Below are 14990 nucleotides of genomic sequence, written 5' to 3' on the forward strand. Positions count from 1 at the left end.
GAGTTAACGATCTTTCGTGGTTAACAATAATGGAATTTATAGTGATACAGAGGCATTCGTAAACTCGCTTGTGTGTCCATATATCGGAGAGAGTTTTCGCTCGAGGCTTTTACGCGAAAGAATCTCAATAATCCCATTGACTTGTGATGATTTTGTGTAAGCCCAACCGATTCGGTTTATCACGATTCGTCGATAAAAATAAATTCGATAAAGTTATAGATGAATCGAGTCGACGGGTGTTGGTCGAGCTGGAAAGTGGTGGAATTTTCATGAGATTTCGCGTTGATCGATCGAGCACGCAATGCCAGCGCGAGTAGTTCCAGGGAAAATAGCGCTTCGGGAAGTCATAAATGGCCGCGAATAAGATGCGAGAGGCGCTTTTTTCCAAACGATGTGATTTTTTTGCAATGGGCCCCGAGGTGGAGGCCCATAAGGCTGGAGCTTTGGAGTGGTGGGCGAAAAGGAAAGGAAGAAGGAAAGGCATCCAAGAGCGTGACCAACACAGCAAAAGCAATACTCGGAGAGTTGGGCAACGTACACGTGGGCTTTTCTCTCTCTTTCTCTCTCTCTCGTCACTGTCTATCCGAGCAGACAGCGTGGAGCAAAAGCCCCCTCGAGCAAAGTGAGTGCGTCTAATGAGGCAATAAATAAGTCGCGACCGGCCTAACCGGCCTCTCCACGCTTTTCGATTCGCAAAAGACACAGGGCGAGTTCCCTCCGAGGGAGAGAGAGATCGAGAGAAAAAGAAAGCACGCGAGACGTCCCTTCTCTTCGAGAATACACTTTTGCTTCACCTTCTCAATTCACTACATTTTTGCCTCCGCTCTTTATTTGACCACATACACATTTATACTGATAAATATGTCGTACGGAAATAATGTTTTTGTGTGCACATGCGCATGCGGATGGAAACCCTGGAAACTCTTCTCCTACAATACTTCAAGGTTCCATACAAATTTGAGTTCCTTCAAAATTTCATGGCGGTTTAGTTACAAGTAGAGGGGGAAGAATGGTTGGAAGAAGGTGCTGGGAAATCCATTGGAAGTTGATGGAAACGTTATCTGGAGTTTCGTTCCTCGCCCTGGTTTGACGGCTGACAGTTTTCGAACTCCTCTACTTGCTCCCTGACAACTCGGATGTTGCAAAATTTATGAACTTTCGAGTTTTTCTTGGTCCGGATTTTTGTAGAAATTCCTGTGTCGAAAGAAGCCTCCGGACAAATAGTCATTCAGCGAGAACGTTTTTTCATCCCTCGTTTCAACGGCCGTGAACTAGCGCTCTGTTTACCGTTGCGGAGGAGCTCATATTAAAAAGTCTCATTGCTCCTTTTGTTGATTTTAAGCCTCTCGCTGGCAAGATGGTATTTTATATTGCGATGGACCATTAAGGTTCTTGCATTCCTGAGGACGCTCCCAGGGTGAAACCGCGCGTCGTGCACGAATGTATGTGGTACGAGAAAGAGAACGCGAGAAAACAAGAGGGAAAGAGGGAGACGGGAAGAGAGGTCTCACTGGCATTCAACCGACGCAGAACTAATGATCTTAATTAACGTTTTGTAAAGACGAAGGTCGTACCTGAAGATTGTTTCTTTCTTTCTCTCTCTCTCTCTTCCCCTCCATTTTGCCCTCTTTATCTCTTCACGTTTTTTTTTCTCTCTTTCCGAATGTTCATAATATATCTATATGTATACTTATGAACATTTCGCGATTTCTCAGGCTCTTCATCGTTCTCCCACCTGGAAATTTTGTCCTCGTCGGAACGAAGGAATGTTCTTGGAAACGGAAGATTCAAGTCTCCGGAGTTGGTTTTTGTTGGATTGTGGAATTTAATCGATTGGTCTATTAGCTCAAAGCCTCAATTAATAAAGCTCGAGAGATTCGAAGATATTGGCAGTGGGGAAAAATGTTTTACAGGATCCGCCGGAGCTCTCTGGAAAGCCAACAATAAAATCTGGCCTCGCGTCGTTTTTTTAATGATTTCAGGACCGTGGGCAGCCAAGTGGTTATGGATCCGATGCTCGTATGCAAAAAAACGCGACGTTTGCGAGGCAAGCTCGCGGAGATATGCCGGAACGAGCCGTCTCTGCTCAAAGAGATTTCCAAGGGAGTTCAAGTTGGCACGAGGGAGTGTCAGTATCAGTTCAGGAATCGCAGGTGGAATTGCACCACGGTACGGAGATCTCTGAGGAAGATACTTTTGCGAGGTGCGTAGAACAAAGCGCATTTACAGTTGTATTATCGCATCGTCGTTCTCACGATGACTGCGTGAAACAGTTTTTCAAGCCGAATTAAAACGAAGCATCCTTAGCCTAGTTGTTACAGTAAATACGATCGAATGGCACTCGACAAGATTGTTAGGTGAATCGGTTTGGAGGGCCCCCATAAAGACGACAATGTGCGATTATGCTTCATCGAGAGATCGTAAACTCGCGGGCAGCGTGGCGCGTACTCTTACCCTTCCAAGAGAGTCCCTCTCACTCGCCTCCGCGTTGCTCGCAGCCCAGCGGGGACTCCTTTAGGAGCGCAGGCGGTCAGCCCAGGCTAGCCTGCGTACAGGTCACCATAAATAATGTGCAAAAGCGTTCGCTGGCGCGACCCCGCGCAGCCCGTGTGCGATGATGGTGTGCCCTTACGCGATCTCGCCGTGCGCGCCTCCATTTCTCGCTCACTAAGTAAGCGTTATACGACTCTCTCACCCGCCTCGCTGGTCGTATTATACACGGGGCTCGAGTTCGAACGAGCCATGAATGAGAGAGACTCGATCGTCATCGCGTACCGGAAAAAGCAACTCAATTTTCGACCCGCGTTACCCCCGCCGGCTCGGCTCCGAAATAAGCTCACCTTTTGGTCCGGCCTCGGAGCTGATGCGGAAGCTCGCATCATCGATTTGATTGCGGATCGATGCGAGGATCGGGAAATGGAAAAAAGCAAAAGCTAAAATATTTTTAGCTCAATCTCGATTCCCCTCGAATGGACATTAATCGCGATGACGAAAAAATTCGAGAACGCCAAAGTTTCCAGTTTCAACGTAGGATCTTAAAAGCGCGCGTGTGTTATCGCGAAAACTATGCGAGCGACTCGCGGAGGTTTACGCATGTATATTGGTATTGTATATCTCTATTTCAGTGCTGGTCTTGTCGCGTCATTTAGTTTTGGACGATGTCCGGGTCGCCCACGGTGAGCGAGGACAGCTCGCTTTGCGGGACGCCAAGACGAAATATACGACTTTTCGGGGCCACCCGGTGGCCAAGAACGAACGAATGTAACGGAGAAACCCCAGTGGGGATCCTGGGAGAGCTCTTCTCCTCACGAATACGAAGACCTTGCTACCGGGGGGAGAAGTTGCTGCGCGAAAGACCGGATCGGTAGGCCTTAATTTTACCGCACCTTTCTGCTCGATCCACCTTTGCTATTTTTCCTTTCTCTCTAACCCCCTCTCCTCGGACTCTTCCCCGCACTTTTTTTAATACACTTCCATTGCCCTCTCCCTCCCTCTACCGTAATTTGTAACATTTTGAGATTTACACCGGCGAGGATAAGAAAAAAAAGCTGTGACGACTCCCGTTGGCTACCGAGAGTAACACACAAGATGCTTCGACTTTCGATTGTGAAAAAAACAACATGCCCGAGTGAAGCATCTACAGGATCGTCGTTGGACCGATTGGCGCCGAGGCGAGGGTTCTTATATATTTGACAAAAGTGCATATCGATATTATTGGGAAAAGGATTTGAATATAAGAGAACTACCTACACGAAATGAGTCACTGGGCCGATGTCGATGTGCGGCGAGTGACTCTCTCCGCAGCAGCACGAAGATCCATGATCGAGCGCGATGGTTCCGACACTTGAGGCTGTACCAGGGGCAAGACACGCGCACACGAAGAAGCAGCGATACGGAGATAGAAGGACATATACACACGTGGCCTATCTTAATTCCGCGACTGACGTTTATTTGTCTGGCGACGTTTAATTTTTACGAGCGCTATCCTGGCGATAGGCTCAGGTAGCTCCCGCTGTGTGGTCCACCGAGTCCAAGCGATCGTCGACACACGCTCGACCGTGCTCTTTTCGTATAACATTCGTTCGAATCGCTCCGCTCCTCGGACGTTGGGAAAGACGCGCGCGACCCGCGCGGTTGCTCTCTCCCAAGTGTTGCTTCCTCTTGGTGACAACAGAAACGACTTTTGGTGTTGCTCATCTTCTCTTTACACTTTTTTCCTACTCTCGCGACCGTTATCCGTTATTCAACATTCTGGGAGGGTGCTGCTAGCCGGGCTACTTCTTTTTCCTCGGAATCCCTTAATTGAGGACTCGAATATTTTCAATGGAAGCAGGAAAAATTATACGACCATCTCCCATCGGGATCAAGACCCTCCGCGCAGGCTCGCCTCTGCTTTTCCCTTTAATTTCTTCTCTTAGAAGGAAACTAAAATTAGCCAAGCTCCAAAAAAAGATGATTTAAGCACGAGAAAGACCGTGCATAACTTAACAGCAAGTAGTCTCCTGACTGTTGGCTCCAGTTGCTTCAAATAAAGAGGACGGTTTACGTGTAATAAAAAGGGACGACGACGGTGGTCTCCGGGGACTTTCAACCCCTTTCTCTCTCTCTCTCTCTCTCTCTCTCTCTCTCTCTCTCTCTCTCTCTCTCTCCTTCTTTTCCTTCATCTGCTGGCAATCGCGTGAGCAGAGAATAAAACGAAAGCGAGAGAGAGAGAGAGAGGCGAGGAGAGTACTGGAAACTAAAGTTATCTGTAATAGGACAGAGAGAAGAAGAACTAAATGAAATCGCCACTAAATCGGGGCTAATTATTTGGCAGTAAATGCCGCCCGGTCTTTCAAGCGGAGCTCGTAAATGCTCGCACGGTAAACCAGTACATAGGTAAATGTACGTATATGGGAGAGGCACATGTGAATGTATTCATAAACGAACGTATGGGTCTTACTCCGATAGTAATCTTCAGAAATCACCAATAAACTCGATAACGTATTGGTATTATGGTAAACATTGGGAATCCCATTGGGCGATGAAATTTAATGGAATTCGAGGACGTGTTTACGAGCAGGGCCCTTTACCGGATTGAGACGCTCAATGAAAATGTTGTAGTGAGTTACACGAAATTTTCATCCCAGCAGGACCAGTTTTTTCTTTTATCTCCTGATTATAAAATCGTTAAAGATTTAGGCATTCGCGCGGTGTTTGCCGAGTTCTTCTCATATCGGGAGTCTCTTGATATTGTGTGGGATCAGGCGCGGCGTGATTAATACACAATTTGTCGCGATGAGTGATGCCCGGTTGTCAGTATAGTTGACTTCTGAATATGGAGAGTGAACGGATTCATTGAGGGATGAGAGGAGGTTTGTACTACCATTTGTACTCCTTGAACATTGACGACAGCTCGCCCCAGGCGACTTTTAGTCCACGCTGCTCTCCCTCTCATTCTTTATCTCCCTCTCTCTCTCTCTCTCTCTATGTCTTTCCTCAAGCCTCTTACTTTCTCTTTTACTCTGTCACTCACTCAGTCTTTGATGGCTGCTATATATCCTGGGACAAGGAGCCCTGTATACCATCAGGACAATCTTACACCGGGAGTCTGACAGGGCACTTGTCAATCCTCGTCACGATCACCCAAGGAGGGCACCTCTTCGTCGAAGGCCACATTACGACATCCCCCTTAACAACTTGTCGCACGATATTGCGAGGGGTTTGCGCAAAATATTATTGGCACCCTGACGTTTTCAAAGCTCCCCGGTCCACCTACTACATTTTCATTGTTGAGTTTGACTCCACCTCGATGCCAAAGGCACTGTGAAAAATCTACAGCCTCGCAGCGAGAGGGAAGCTTCCGCTTTGGTTATGCCTCACGATGGGACCCTCGCAGAAGGCGAAGATACTCCGGGAGGCTGGCCAGACACTGTTCACTCAATTCGTACGTCTGTTTTGTCCTCTTCCTTCCTCTTCCTTCCTCTTCCCCCCCGCCCCTGTCGTTCCGAGGTGGTGCTCGCACCTTCGCCGGACTCAAACTTAACATGATTTATTTATGACCCGTCGACACTCCTCGGGACGCATCCTTTGACTACGTGCATCCGAAATAAGGGATGCTACTGCATACAGAAGCAACGACGCAGCATCAACGGGAAACAGATCAAAGCGTTACACTGAAAAAGCCACTTTTTGGGTCGAAACTTTCAGGTCTAAATCTTTTGGCAAATGTAGTCGAACTAACAGGTCTTTTTTCTCTCTTTTCTTTCCTATACAATGAGGCCTCCATGAGCGTCGATTATTGAGGTTCTCTCCTGTACCCCGTGTCATCTCGCTTACCAACACCTCCGGGGAAACTTTTATTTTCTCGTGCACTTAACTCATCGCATCTTCAGTCGTCACACCCATCTCGTTTATTCTCATTACCGCGAGCCTCCGTTTCCTCGTTTTCATCGGACCTCGAATTCCGGCCAAGGACGCATCCGGGAATCGCAGTGTCAGCGATTTTCGAATGTTGCTTCCTCTCGGTGGTGTACCAGCAGCCGGACAATGGAGGATTGACATGTATACGAAGGTGCCATGACGAAATTTCAACCCGCTTCTGCACCCTTCCCTCAATTTAATCTTCTCACAATCCTGATGGGGAAGGAAAAAACGTTCTCGCATCTCGCTGCGTGAATAATCCGTGAATACCTCTGTCTGCTAATAAATAGTTGTGGAATGAAAAGTTTTTTTTTTTTTTTTTTTTTTTTCTTAAGAAATTTACGGATTCCTACGCTCCTGGAAGCGAAACTAAACGCCGCGTTTATGGATCGTGAAGTTATAAATTTAGCAAATAAACCCATGAAACTTGGTCGCTCGGATGAATTCGATCGCGAAATAATGATATTGAAAATTGATGGGGAAACAAAGTGTACGGAGGCACCGGCACTATATCGACTGGCGAGCAGGCGTTCCCAAAAGGGAATTGACAACAGCAAACAGTTTAGTGTCCCGTACGTTTATTGTATATCGGCCCTCTTCTGTATCGTCGCTGCTCCTGTACGTTTAAAGTTACTCCTTGCACGCTGCCCTGTGAGTGTTCTCCAGGACATCCCGCAGCCGGTTTTGCAAATGCACGCACAAAGAAAAGAACGAAAGAAAGCAGCGAGAGCCTGAGACAGATCTGTTACTCTGTTAGACTTTGCTCTCGGTTACCATTGACATTTGAATGCTCGTGTATACTTTCTCGACCCCGCATCGCCTCGTTGTCCTCGTCCTCGTCGTCGATGTCGTCGTTGTAGTCTTGTCTCGTCGCGATGCGGGCCAACAGTCACAAGGAAATAGAAAGAATCGTTACGACGCCAAGTTCCAAGTGAGAGTGAGCTTACAAGGATCTTGAATTTTCAAACTTGACTTTGAATCAATATAGAATTAGATTTTTCTGAGAAAATCGAAAATTTGATAAATTTTTCATAAATTTTTTATTTTTAGACGAAGCAAAACTTTTTTCAGTCTCTCTTGTCCGTTCGTATAATACGAAAACCACTTTACAATGGTCCAGTACCGAAGGAAATTCGCGCGCATCACTGAACCAGTCGAACCGCATCGGGTCTCCTCTTCCTCTTTCTGTATCTTCACCTCTACTCTGCCTCTTACTCCTTCTCGAATTGGATGTTCCTGAGCGTTATTTACGGGTTCCCGTCAAGATTTATACGCCGCGTCTCACGCGAGCCAAAAGTTCTTTTCTCTTCTCTCCCTTTTCTCGTATTCCTATGCACCCGCGCGAATCTCGTTTCTTCTCGTATTTTTCTTACTCCGGCACATTGATCTTTTTATTTGCACTTTGATACACGCGGAGAAAGTGAATCGATCGAGGAATTATTTCCTTTACTCGGTTTAAATCCAGCTTCGTGCTTTTTGCTTTCCGTGGATTTTTCAATATGCCTTTTTAAATCCGTTCGATCGCGCTCTAGGAATATTAATTGTATAAGAAAAATGAACTAAATGGGATCATTCATGGTCGTTTCTTCATTCGCGGATTCCGCGAGAGCAGTTTAAGCTTTGGGAAACTGGTGCTATTCGTCCCCGAGCAGGACGCATAGTAAGTTTGCCGTCTTGCGAAAGATTGTAGCTCGTTGGACGGGCGGGGGTGTCGCGGACGAAGATTAATGCCTGAAGCGTAGACGTTACGGGTTACGGGCGGACGACGGGGACGACGCCGACGACGACGACGACGACCGCGACTGGACACGAGAGCGATGCACCCCGCGAGTACAACAAAACATAAAAAGAAAAGAAGAGAATGCAGAAGCATTTTTTCCCCTCTTTTCTGGGACGAACGGTCGCGCGGTATCCCAGACAGATAGTTGTATATTTATACCCATCGTACAAAACTGAGGCAAGAAGAGACAGAAGGCGAAAAAGAGGAAAGAAACAAGACATGAAACGTGAAAGAAAGGAAATGATAAAGGAATGGAGGAATATAAAATAAGAGAACGAGGCCATCCGGAGATTTGCTCTCGGCTATACAAGCAAAAAGTGTACCTTCGATCCTACGTGAAAGCGAAACCGAAATACCGAACGCTTGTAAAGTCGTTAAAACCTTCAAAACAAATATCATTGTTCAAACATTTTTTAATCCGATTTTCCATCGAGATTGACTCCAAATTTCGATATCCTGCTTCTCCTAAAAATTCATCAAAATTATTATAACAAGCAAAAATTGTGAGAATGGTGAATAAAATGTTTCCTAAATGGGAATAAAGACGCGGTGCAAGTTCGCTCGGGGAATGGCGTTCTAAATGGTGGTATAATTGATCGGGACTGGAAATGGCGATATAAGCGTGAAAGCGATCGAATCGCGTTTGTAAAGCGGGACGGTCTACGACGTATATTCCTTCTGTCTCGCTCTTCCTTTCTAGTAACGTCGCGCGCGCGCGCGCGCGGATAAATAAATGCGAAGGGATATAGAGCTAAAGCTCGGAGTAGGAGAGCGTGATAAATTTCGTGTCACGAAACAAATCACCGCGAAACAAATCGTGCTTTCCTACAGCAGACCGCGAGTATATGCGCATCAATGTAGGGAGCATTTTGTATACCCGACGATAGCATCTATCGCGCAGCAACGGCAAAAGAGACAGCAGAACGTCGGAGCAACAGGTGGACGCAATACGAGCCTGAGTGCAAATCGTAGTTGCTGCATTCGTGTAAAGAATTAAAAGCATCGTCTTTTGTCGTCGCAGAGGGTTATTGACAGTCGACAGTTGCTCAATGAATGAATGTCATTAGAATGAAGAAGATAAATGAAAACAAAGGCGGGAATATCAAAAGCAGAATCGACTTATCAATGCTCGAGGTAAGAAAAGGTAAATGTAAAAAAGTAGAGGCATCTCGGTAGGATTGTAAGTTAAAAAAGAGTAAATAAGATCACGCCATGGGATCAGCTGAGAGAGTCACATATCGGTGGAGAAAAGAGCTGATAAGTCGGGGGAATTGGATTCGAAAAGGCTAGAATAAGGAGGCTGTTTCTCCCTCTTCTCGTTTTAATTCCAGCTCTTGGATATTCCGTGGTGTGTCCCCGGTGTGCGGTTGGCGGTCTCCGTTGGTTGGACGTTAGTTGGTAGAGAAGAAAGACGGTAGAGAGGAGGCAAGTCGAGCGAGTCTTGTCGAAGCTGGGCTGCTGACCATCGGGAGTAACACAGAGCGACGATATCAAGATCCCTTGTATAAAACTATCGTATCGTTTAAATACGCACTGAAAGGTGAGGCGATGTATCAGAAGATACGCGGGCGGTGGCAGCCCATGGTCCGTCGGTCCGTCCGTCCATCGATCCGGGCCGAAGATATCCACCTTGGAATCCATGGGAACCACCGAGAACCAGGCTTAAACCTGTGCTCGCGCGCGCTCGCTCGCGCGCCTCCTTCTCTCTTTGCTCGCTCGAGTAGAAAGAGTACCCTCGGCATAACCCCTTCCGTTAAAAGCCACCCGATTCAAGCACCGTTTCAATCCTCCATATATACCATCCTCGCTCCTTCTTTTTCTTATTTCACCTTATTTATACCAACGCAATTCCACCATATTTTATCCTCTCCTTTCCCTTTATTCGCGCGCTCGCGGCTCATCGTTACGCACAAATGGGCGCTTTCGAAGCAGGCTATATCGATAGACAGAAAATATCGAGCTTCCAGCCGGGATCGCGTTTCACATTTTGTATATTTTGAAGAGCTCCCGAACGACGCTTGATGCGCGCATAGGAAAGTTCTTAAAGACATGGAGGTCCCGCGAGGGAACCTCCGGAATCCTGGACGACGACGGAGTCGTCGAATTTCTGACGAAATCAGTTCTCTCGTACGGGGAAAGTGTCTGAAAAAGATTCGCAGCCTGCTGCTCGCGTATATAGCGTGTGAATTGCTGGGTCTCTTTTATTTGGTCATCGTTCAACATTCGTACAATGCAGTATAGATAAGTATCCTTTCGTGCCAAGTTCAAGGGGATTGTTTTCATTGGCCGCTGCTTTATCGAGATACGTTGCCTCCTCTGGCTTCGTTAACCGGCATTGAGAATAACTCGCAGGCAGTTATCGTAATTATCAGCTTCAATTGGCATAAATCGTTGGTGCCCAGAGTTAATCTCTCTACCGAGAGTTACTCAACGGAATATAAACGTAGATTTGTTTAAAGAAATTGTTTTCGACACGAGCATTCGCATTGATGCTTTATACCCATATGAGGGAACAATCCCGATAGCTCTATCGATCGATCGGCTCGATCTTCTGCTCCTTTTACCATCCAAGTTCACTCAGTCGTTTATGCACCGATGCTCCCCCCAGCATGCGTATATATAGGTGCGCGGAGACGTTGGTCGCATAGGCAGAACTGACGGATCTTCTTGAGACAAGCCGTCAAGCGAAGAAAGCTGCTTCCCGAACGCGATCCTCCTCTGCTGCTCCATTCTTCATGCCTCCGCCCTTCTTAATACCTGTGAGATTCTCGCGAGATTCTCTCCCATCCCCCTTGTCTTTCATCGCTTCTCTCACGCGGACATGCGCGTATGTATTATTCCGTAATTGGTACGGCATTCCAACGCTCGTGAGAGAGCAGCGTTATGAGTTAATTCAACATCGGATCGAGGATAAGAGATCGCTCAAATTGCTGCCGAGTGTAAAAACCGCCTCGCGTCGATATATTTAACGGGGACTCCCAAATCCCCCCTTAATTCGGCTAGGAAGATGTAGATCGTTAAATTACCGAGAGAAAAGTCCCTGAGCGCGTTGCTCTCCGACGCATCGTTCTCGAGATATTCGCTGCTGAATCTCCGGCCAATCGACTTGCATGAAAGTGACGCGTCAACGAAAGCCCCGCCCACCTGGCCACAGCGGATTGGTCGAAACACTAATTCTCTCGTAACTATTGAACGGTAGATCGGAGAGAAAAATGGATTTGGACTATTGTTTTCAGGGTCTTGAGATCCAGCCCTTCCGACAGCTGGCCACGAGTTTTCATACTTTTCCCGCACGTGGCCCGTCAGTTTTATCGTATATTTACAAGTTTTTCCGATCGGTTCTCGCGATATCGAGGTAATTGCGGTGCCATTCGCAGGCGACCGAGATCAGGGAGTTTGTCCATTCCGCGTTTTATCTCGCCGCAGATCGTGCGTAAAGCAAAAAATTAACAACCGCGTACTGGCTCGGTGGAAAATTTATAATGACGAAAAATTCTATCGTATTCGTGATTCCTGCGGAGATACCGCTCCCGTTGAATACCATAACGAAAACAATTGACGTGTTTTTTTCTACTTTCTTTTTTTCATCTCCCGATTTCGCAGATACCCGAGAGACTGGATTTGTCAATGCCATCACCGCAGCCGGAGTCACTTACGCGGTTACGCGGGCCTGTACGATGGGAGACCTCGTGGAATGTTCTTGCGACAAAGTCACTGCGAGGGGTAACGAAATAATTATTTTGCTTCGGAGACTCGAATCGCGCTTCCCCCTTGATATTCGAATTTTTTGAAAATAACGTAGGAACTTTGTTTCCTTATTCTTTTGGACTATGAAAATAACAGGTCGAAAAAACGGGGCTCAGACGTCAGTCGACAACATGATGAAGAACAAGAACGTTCCCATCGATGGGGACTGGGAGTGGGGAGGCTGCGGCGACAACGTTAATTTCGGTTATAAAAAATCGCGAGAATTTATGGACGCCCCTTACAGGAAGAGGAGTGACATCAAGACGCTCGTCAAGCTGCACAATAATGATGCTGGTCGTCTGGTAAGTCGTTGAAAAAATAACGAGATTTCAAGATGGCCGAAATTCTTATCGGGTCTTTGGGGCTAATTGAATGTTGATAAAAGTCGGTGCACCAGTCAGGAGGGAAAATTTGATTGTTCAGGCAGTGCGAAACTTCATGAGGACCGATTGCAAGTGCCACGGTCTCTCGGGTTCGTGCACCGTGCGAACCTGTTGGCGAAAAATGCCCTCGTTTCGTGAGATCGGTAACCACCTGAAGGATTCTTTCGACGGTGCAGCTAAAGTCATACCGAGCAACGACGGCCACAAGTTCATAACGGAGGGTCTCACGATCAAGCCTCCGGGCCGGCACGATCTCGTTTACACCGAGGACTCGCCCGATTTCTGCAAAACCAATCGCAAGACCGGCTCCCTCGGGACTCAGGGCAGACAATGCAATTCCACGAGTCCAGGAGTCGAAGGCTGCGAATTGCTCTGCTGCGGACGTGGCTACGACACTAAAATAGTCAAGGAAAAAGTCAACTGCCAGTGCAGATTTCGATGGTGCTGCGAAGTCACCTGCAACACTTGTCTCGTCAAAAGATCCGTCAACACTTGTCGCTGATAATTAATCATCATTTTTAGCTTTTACCCTCATTTAGACTCATCATCTATTTCATCGCTCGCTCCACGCAATCGAGAATCTTTATCGCCTGTAATCGATCCCGATCCCAAAAATACCCGGCTCCGCCAACAATTTATCACAAATAAATATTTTTCGTATTAAATTTCAAAGTTTTTCTTTCCAGAAAATCTCGAATTTCACGAGCCAATCTGTCAAAAAATCTTTGCCACCGGAGCAGCTTCTTTGGAAAACACGACTTGAAAGGCACCAATTTTGTACTATTTGCACAACGCTACGATAAGCTTTCCGATCAATAATAGCGATGCCTTTTTCATCGCTGTTACAATTGTTGTTTATTTCTTGTTATTGTTGTTTCTTGTTTAAATGTTAGGAAAGATCGGAGGAAACGACACAACCGATCGAAATGTCTGATGATTTCCGCAGCGCTTTCTCCTCCCTCGATCAATTCATTTACGTTAATCCCGACTTAGATTTAATCTTCGAAGTAACCGCACTTTCTGTACATAAGACTGAATTCAGCCCGTCAATTTTTCTACCTGCTCTGTGTTTCTTTCGATGTGATATTTAGCATATTATTTCGCGTGTGTGCTTGTGATCTCGAAACTATTAAATCCACTTGGATGAGAACATTAATAATAAAATACGATAAGACCGAGGAGCCTGTGTTGACGTCATTTTTTTCCAAAATCTCCATTCGATCATGCACAATCGACGAAAGTCGAGAAAGGAAGCGTTCCGAGCGACAATTTCATTGCGATCGAGTGAAAAAAGGCAGGAACTTGCCATCGCGGTTTCTAAAACCTTCTGCGAAACTTTCTCATCGACGTGTGTTAAATGAGCCCTCGCTACACTCATTCGACACGATGTTTAGCCGATGTATAAGAAGGCCATAAGAAAGAGCTTTTCTTCGGGCCAATAAAACCGTGGACGCGTTCCTCTCAACGGCCATAAATATGTACAGCTTACTTCGTATGTTGAAATAAATAATAAAAAAGAAAAAAAAACACACACATTCGAGTTCGGTTTGAAAAATCAAAAATCTAGAATTTTAGATAAAAATCCGGTCGATCCTCTCCCTCATTTATTTAGGTTTCTTTTTTTGCTTTTATTATTATATCACATCGCTATCGAATTACAAGCTTTTACCGTCAATTTATATTTATGCTCAAGCCTTTTTAAATTGTCTTCGTAAATAAATATCCACGCGTGTATATCTACATCCAATCCACACGTCTGCCATGAGCTAAGTGACGACGAGAAATAAGAAAAAACGGTTATAAAGAAACTCTTGTCTACATCTCCTATAAAATAGTTTTACGACGAGCGAGGAATTTCGCGTGATCATAAAGCCTCGTACGCTTACCACGCATCCCTTTTTTCCGTCCCCCTCTTCTCCCCCTTCTTTTCTCCTCCTCCTCGCACATTTTCATTGTTTTTTTCTCTCTCGTTGCTTTCTTTTCACTTCAATGCAGTTTACATCGAATAACGCTTTTTATTCCAACAGTTTTTCATGCTACCGCGAGCTAATTTGACAAAAATATGGTCAGAATGAAAGAATTGATCAGCGTTTCGAGAAATGTGCGTGAAATTGTTATTTGATGGAACGCGCGGGAGTTGACTGGTCGAGGAGTCTAAATGATTTGAAAAAATTCCAACCAACGTCTATTTAATAAGAGCAGAGGGTATTATAAAAAGTTTTGGTAAAAATAATAATTCGGTTGAGATAATGAAGAGATCAGAGGGTCGTAAATGCGTGAGAAAAGGTGGGGTCGATTCTCACATGTAAAATGGCGACTCGTGGCTGGTTTCGTTGAGGGATCGGTTGGCCGCGAAGATGAAAAAAAAGGAAGGAATTTTTACGAAGAAAAAAGCATCGCTGACGAAGCCGTGGACGATGAAAGATGGAGGTGGCGAATTGCAGCGAAGGAAAAAGTTGGCCTGGTGGGGAAGGAAGAAGGGATGCTCTACTCCGGGTACGCGCAATTAACCCCACTCTCTCGATGACGTAGCTCGATTAGCCCATGGCCAAGAGATTGGTCTGTTACGTCTCGGCTGGGTGGTCCATGATAATTTGGGGTTACCGAAAATCGGTGGACTCCCTTCATTATAAATATATATACCCGAACGAGTCCTGTTTCGTGGCGGAGAGAAAAAA

At 46.1% G+C, this 14990-nt stretch overlaps 1 protein-coding gene across 2 annotated transcripts in view; it reads left to right on the forward strand.

Annotated features, from left to right (window-relative positions):
• Wnt6 (Wnt oncogene analog 6) overlaps positions 1–13752 on the forward strand; it is a 67457-nt gene extending 53705 nt beyond the window's left edge. Inside the window, exons 3-6 of one of the 2 annotated variants that reach the window (XM_043432443.1) lie at positions 1983–2203; positions 11786–11905; positions 12026–12231; positions 12353–13752. In XM_043432443.1, coding sequence (XP_043288378.1) covers positions 1983–2203; positions 11786–11905; positions 12026–12231; positions 12353–12814 — 1009 coding nt within the window. In that variant the 3' untranslated portion in view covers positions 12815–13752. The remainder of the gene's footprint in view (positions 1–1982; positions 2204–11785; positions 11906–12025; positions 12232–12352) is intronic. The other variant, XM_043432444.1, reaches the window with a different exon arrangement.
• Positions 13753–14990: the final 1238 nt, after the last annotated feature.

Source organism: Venturia canescens, chromosome 11, assembly GCF_019457755.1.
Source record: "Venturia canescens isolate UGA chromosome 11, ASM1945775v1, whole genome shotgun sequence".
NCBI classification, from domain to species: domain Eukaryota; kingdom Metazoa; phylum Arthropoda; class Insecta; order Hymenoptera; family Ichneumonidae; genus Venturia; species Venturia canescens.